The sequence below is a fragment of the Rhipicephalus microplus genome, chromosome 2, assembly GCF_043290135.1.
Source record: "Rhipicephalus microplus isolate Deutch F79 chromosome 2, USDA_Rmic, whole genome shotgun sequence".
NCBI classification, from domain to species: domain Eukaryota; kingdom Metazoa; phylum Arthropoda; class Arachnida; order Ixodida; family Ixodidae; genus Rhipicephalus; species Rhipicephalus microplus.
The window spans coordinates 237,226,343-237,231,848 of NC_134701.1; the positions used below are offsets into that span (position 1 = coordinate 237,226,343).

The following is a 5,506-nucleotide window of genomic DNA, read 5'->3' on the forward strand; positions in this document are numbered from 1 at the left end:
GCGCGCCGGCTCCAAGGCGCGTCCATGAAGGCTCCCCAGCGCCTCCACATAGCGTGGTCGGCGTGGCCAAAGTGCGTTAGATGTTCTTTAGCGGGATGGCTCACTCGCGCGCACGCTTATCTCGAGATTTGGGTTCTTTGTACATCTTATGTTTTTGCCTTAAGTTTGCTTGATGATTGATATTTATTTATTTATTTATTTATTTATTAAAGGTACTTTCAAGGCCCGAAGGCACTACAGAAAGGAGTGGTTTGAACAATCGTAAGTGCAGTTAAAAAGTTAAAAAAAACAGAAAACAGGAAAAAAAGAAAAATTCTACAGGGCATCATGTATGGCGAGCTTGAAGTCTTTTTGGTCCGTTATACAGGCGATGGAGGCGGGAAGGTGGTTCCAGGCGGCGCTTGTCCTTGGCACGAATGAATCATTATATAGTCTGGTGCGACAGGATGGTAGGCCCACCTTAAAGCGATGATCCATCCTTGGTGATATGAAGCGAGGTGGATGAAACAGGGCGTCCTTCAAATGGCTGTTATAATGATAGATTTTGTGAAAAAGGTTAAGGCGAGACAATGTGCGGCGCAATGAAAGATCAGGCAAGTTTAGGGTGCTCTTCATGGATGTGACACTGGAATGACGTGAATAATTCGATAAAATGAAACGTGCTGCGCGATTCTGAGTGGTTTCGAGAGATTGAATGAGAATGGCATGAGTTGGGTCCCATATGGCGCATGCGTACTCTAATTTTGGTCTGACCAATGTTTTATACAGTGTTAACTTGAGTGACGATGGCGCAGAGGAAAAGTTACGGCGCAGATAACCAAGCATGCGGTTAGCGTTGTTAATCATATATTCTGTGTGTTTATTCCAGGAAAGATTAGAAGATATGTGAACACCAAGGTATTTGTAATTGTCAACAGATGGTAATGGAATGTTATTGAGGGAATAAGTACGCGGACAGTGGGTGGTAGTGCGACGTGAAACTTGCATGCTCTTGCATTTAGATATGTTAAGTGTCATGAACCATGTGTTACACCATGCGAATATGCTATCTAGGTCGCGTTGAAGGTTAAGGTGATCGACATGACTGGTTATTTTCTGGTAGAGGACGCAGTCGTCTGCAAAGAGTCGGACAGTAGAAGAAGAAACACAAGAAGGAAGATCATTAATGTAAATTAAGAAAAGGAGTGGCCCTAAAACGGACCCTTGCGGTACACCAGATGATACTGCGGAATTAGGTGAACAAAAATTATTAGCTGTCACGTACTGGCTGCGGTTAGAGAGGAATTCTTTAATCCATGTAAGTACATTGGGGTCGATGTTAAGCTGAGTAAGTTTGAAAATGATTAGTGCGTGTGAAACGGAGTCAAATGCTTTAGCGAAATCTAAGTATATGCAGTCAGTATCAAATTCAAGATCTGCGTTAATAAACAAGTCGTTAGTAAAACACAGCAACTGTGTTTCGCATGAAACTGTCTTACGGAAGCCATGCTGATAAATGCTAAAGAAGGAATTAGATTCAAGGAATTCAATGAGGTGCGAGTAAATGACATGCTCTAAGATTTTCACTGGAATGGATGTTAACGATATGGGACGGTAGTTATTGGGGGAATGTACATCACCAGATTTATGCACAGGGACCACCTTCCCAGTCTTCCAGTCAGATGGCAGTGTGGACGTCTGTAATGACTGTTCAAAAAGTTTTGACAATATTAAAGAAGAATAGACTTGAGTACACTTCAACATTTTTGACGAAATGCAATCTGGACCAGCTGATGATGACACTGTCAAGTTTCCAACAAGTTTTTCGACACCAACTGCATCAATGATAATAGGGTCCATTGGCAAGAAATCGGTGCTTGTTAACTGTGGAAATATAGTTGGGATGCTGTTCTGAAAGTGTGCAGCAAATACATTACTCAGAACGTTGCAGCACTCGCTAAGAGCGACTGGGACATCAGACTGTATTAATTGGATATGTCGCGTTGTAGTTCCGCTAATGATGCTCCAAAACTTACGTGGATTAGAGCGCAGCAGCGAAGGAAGAGTTTCATCGAAAAATACTTTTTTGGCTTTCGAAAGCGCAGTACAGAATTCTCTGTTAAATGTCTGATAAAAAGACCAATGGTCTGTTCTGGCTGTTGATTTGGCGCGTCTGAATAGCCGCTTCTTTTTATTGCGCATGCGTTTCAACGTGTTATTGAACCACGGAGAACGAGGATTCGATGAAACTTTTCTCTTAGGTACAAATCGGTCAATTAGGGCTAGCAGTTTGTTCTTATAGTCTAGCCAGTTCTGTTCAACAGATCGCTGCTCAAAACCAGCAAAGAATAGGTCAACAAAAGATTGTAACTCTGTATTCATTCCATGAAAGTCCGCTTTGCTATAGTCTTGGATAATTTTTGTTCTTTTCTTGATGGAAACCCGTGCTTTTATTGTGAAGTGGATTATGCAATGGTCGCTAATTCCCGGTAGATGAGTGAAGGGTGAAGCTAGGTCAGGTGTACTGGTAAGTACTAGATCTAATACGCTAGCGGAAGTGGGAGTAACGCGAGTAGGAAAGTCAACAAGCTGGGTAAAGTTGAAGTCGTGACAAAAATTCAAAAATTCCCTACTTTCACCTGAGTTGTGCTTTAAGGTAACCGGGTCTCTTTCCCACATGATGTCGGGAAAGTTGAAATCGCCAAGAATGAACAAAGGTGATCTCGGGTATCTGACGAACAGCTGATTGACAACATCATGCAAGTCATTGCAAAAGGATGATGATGCAGTTGGTGATCGATAGCAAATACAAAATATTATTTCGCGAGAATCAATGAGCACGCGAACACAAACAAGTTCAAGTGAAGACATAACAGGAATAATATGAGAGGCAAGATTATCGGCAACCGCCAGCAGAACACCCCCACCAGACCGGTAATCGCGGTCGCATCGGTAAAATTTGTAGTGCTTCTCACAATCCAATATTTCTTCATTTCTTACTTTTGTAGAAAGCCAAGTCTCTGTCAGACCAACAATATCAGCGGACAGGAATCAATAGCAGAAGACAGTTCGACGCGTTTATTCAGGACGCTGCGCACATTAGAAAAGAAAAAAGAAGCGTTTCCTGCGCAGCAACGAGACGGGCGTAGCTATGAGGTGCTAGAAGTGTCAGCACGTGCAGGTAGAGAGGGTTCTTTGTCCTTAGCTTGGGGTGAATTGATTTCGCGAACGCTGTCGCTTTCTGCGCAGTAAACGTAAGTTTTCTTGTTCATGACCAGTTTGTTAACGCGTAGCAAATACGGTTGCCCGGCTGCCTTAGCAAATTCCATTAATTTCTTCCTTGAGTTTCGCGTGCTTTTGCAAAAATCTTCGCTAGCTGATACACCAGTTCCTTTGAATTTTTGTCTCTGCATCAGGATAGCATCTCTAACCTTAAATGACGAAAATTTGACGATAATTGGCCGAGCTTTTTTAGCGGCGTAACTTCCTAACCTATGTGCTCGGGAAACTTCGGAGTCAGAAATGTGCATGTCAAGGTGTCGGGAGAGTAGATCACGAACATGGCCTTCAGACTGAGCCCACGTCTCATTAGGGCTGTCCGATATACCAAAAAACAATACGTTCTCTCGTCTGGACCTGTCTTCAAGATCGTCCAGTCGGGCACTGAGTGTCTGGCCTTGCACCTTGACAGTTTCAGCGATTAGACGTGGCACATCACTGACTACTGCAGAACCGTCGCATGACTCGACGAAAGCTTCCACCGCCGACAACCTTTCCGTTAAATCAGCAACAGTTTGCGCTAATGCCTCCTGTTTAGTCTTTAGGTCGGCAAGAGCTTCCATTAGCTCATCGTGACGGTGATCACCTTTTTCAGATAGCTTAGCGATCGCGTCTAGTATTTCTTTGTTAGTATTTGCAGGGCCAGGGTTTAGTTCAACGTCTCCACAACATAGTAGAAGCTTTGTGACATGCACGCATTCGCACACACATTCAAATATGACACTTGGGCACGGTAGGAGCAGCAGACAGACGTTACTGGTTCGCTTACAGTAGAGAGAAGGAGGTTTACTGACCTGCACAAAAAGCAAAATCGGATTTCTGAGCGACCGCATCGTTGCCGCTCCACCGTGCCCACTGAAGGAACAGGAGAATTCCGTGGTCTTTATATGCTCTTGCGTCGCTGCAGTCGCCCGCAGTGTTGTGGACCAGGTGACGATGGAAAGGATGCCACCGTCAGATAGTGGCAGATGACGCAGGGGCGTGTTCATCCAGATCGGGGCCGCCAGCAACACCGGTGAAGAGTAGTTGGCACGCGCTGGATTCGCACGCGGTGGTAATGTTCCAAACCAGGCGACTAACTGCACAAAAAGCAAAATCGGATTTCTGAGCGACCGCATCGTTGCCGCTCCACCGTGCCCACTGAAGGAACAGGAGAATTCCGTGGTCTTTATATGCTCTTGCGTCGCTGCAGTCGCCCGCAGTGTTGTGGACCAGGTGACGATGGAAAGGATGCCACCGTCAGATAGTGGCAGATGACGCAGGGGCGTGTTCATCCAGATCGGGGCCGCCAGCAACACCGGTGAAGAGTAGTTGGCACGCGCTGGATTCGCACGCGGTGGTAATGTTCCAAACCAGGCGACTAACTGCACAAAAAGCAAAATCGGATTTCTGAGCGACCGCATCGTTGCCGCTCCACCGTGCCCACTCGTGGGGTTTAACGTCCAAAATATGTGGGGTTTAACGTCCCAAAATCACCATATGATTATGAGAGGCGCCGTAGTAGAGGGCTCCCGAAATTTCGGCCACCTGGGGTTCTTCAACGCGCACCGAAATCTGAGCACACAAGCCTACAGCATTTCCGCGTCCATCAGAAATGGATCCGTCGCCGCCGGGATTCCATCCCGCGGCCTGCGAGACAGCAGCCGAGTACCTTAGCCACTAGACCGCCGCGGCGGGGCCCGTACGTTTGCTTTGAAGTTACAGCATAGTTGAAGAGAGAACCAACGCCAATTCGATCGCTACCGCGGCCGCGTTTACAAAAGAAGCGTGCTGCTCATACACCAAGAAAAAACTTTGACAGTTGTTTGTCCGAATTCATCCTGCATATTCTCAATTCATGCGTGCGTTCTGCTTGAGGTTCGCGCTGCATATTTTGGGCAGCTTGTCTTTCTTCGCGCAATGTTTCAATTTGTTACTGCAGCCCTCATTCTCTCGCCCTCGTGATGAAACAAGGCGCAATGAATGCTCAACTATCTCGGCGAGGACGCGTTTCTCGTTTGTGTTATCATCATCATCATCATCATCATCATTAGTCTGACTACGTCCACTGCAGGACAAGGGCCTCTCCCATGTTCCGCCAGTTAACCCGGTCCTGTGCTTGCTGCTGCCAATTTATACCCGCAAACTTATTAATCTCATCTGCCCACCTAACCTTCTGTCTTCCCCTAACCCGCTTCCCTTCTCTGGGAATCCAGTCAGTTACCCTTAATGACCGGCGGTTATCCTGTCTACGCGCTACATGCCCTGC

The 5,506-nt window shown here is 46.2% G+C and overlaps 1 protein-coding gene across 1 annotated transcript; it reads right to left on the reverse strand.

Annotated features, from left to right (window-relative positions):
* Positions 1-330: 330 nt before the first annotated feature.
* On the reverse strand, positions 331-4,676 carry LOC142775789 (uncharacterized). Its single transcript, XM_075877843.1, has 3 exons — positions 4,053-4,676; positions 1,620-1,686; positions 331-526 (listed from the first exon to the last, which is right to left on the reverse strand). Exons 1-3 carry the CDS (start codon positions 4,659-4,661, stop codon positions 519-521), a joined length of 684 nt encoding a protein of 227 aa, XP_075733958.1. The 5' UTR covers positions 4,662-4,676; the 3' UTR covers positions 331-518.
* Between the last annotated feature and the right edge of the window lie 830 nt (positions 4,677-5,506).

Excerpts from the sequence above, each read along its gene's own strand:
- LOC142775789 (XM_075877843.1), bottom strand. The coding sequence starts at position 4,661 with ATGCGGTCGCTCAGAAATCCGATTTTGCTTTTTGTGCAGTTAGTCGCC. Across the intron at positions 1,687-4,052 it reads CGATTTTGCTTTTTGTGCAG|TCATTACAGACGTCCACACT; the intron begins GTCAGTAAACCT and ends CTTTTTGAACAG.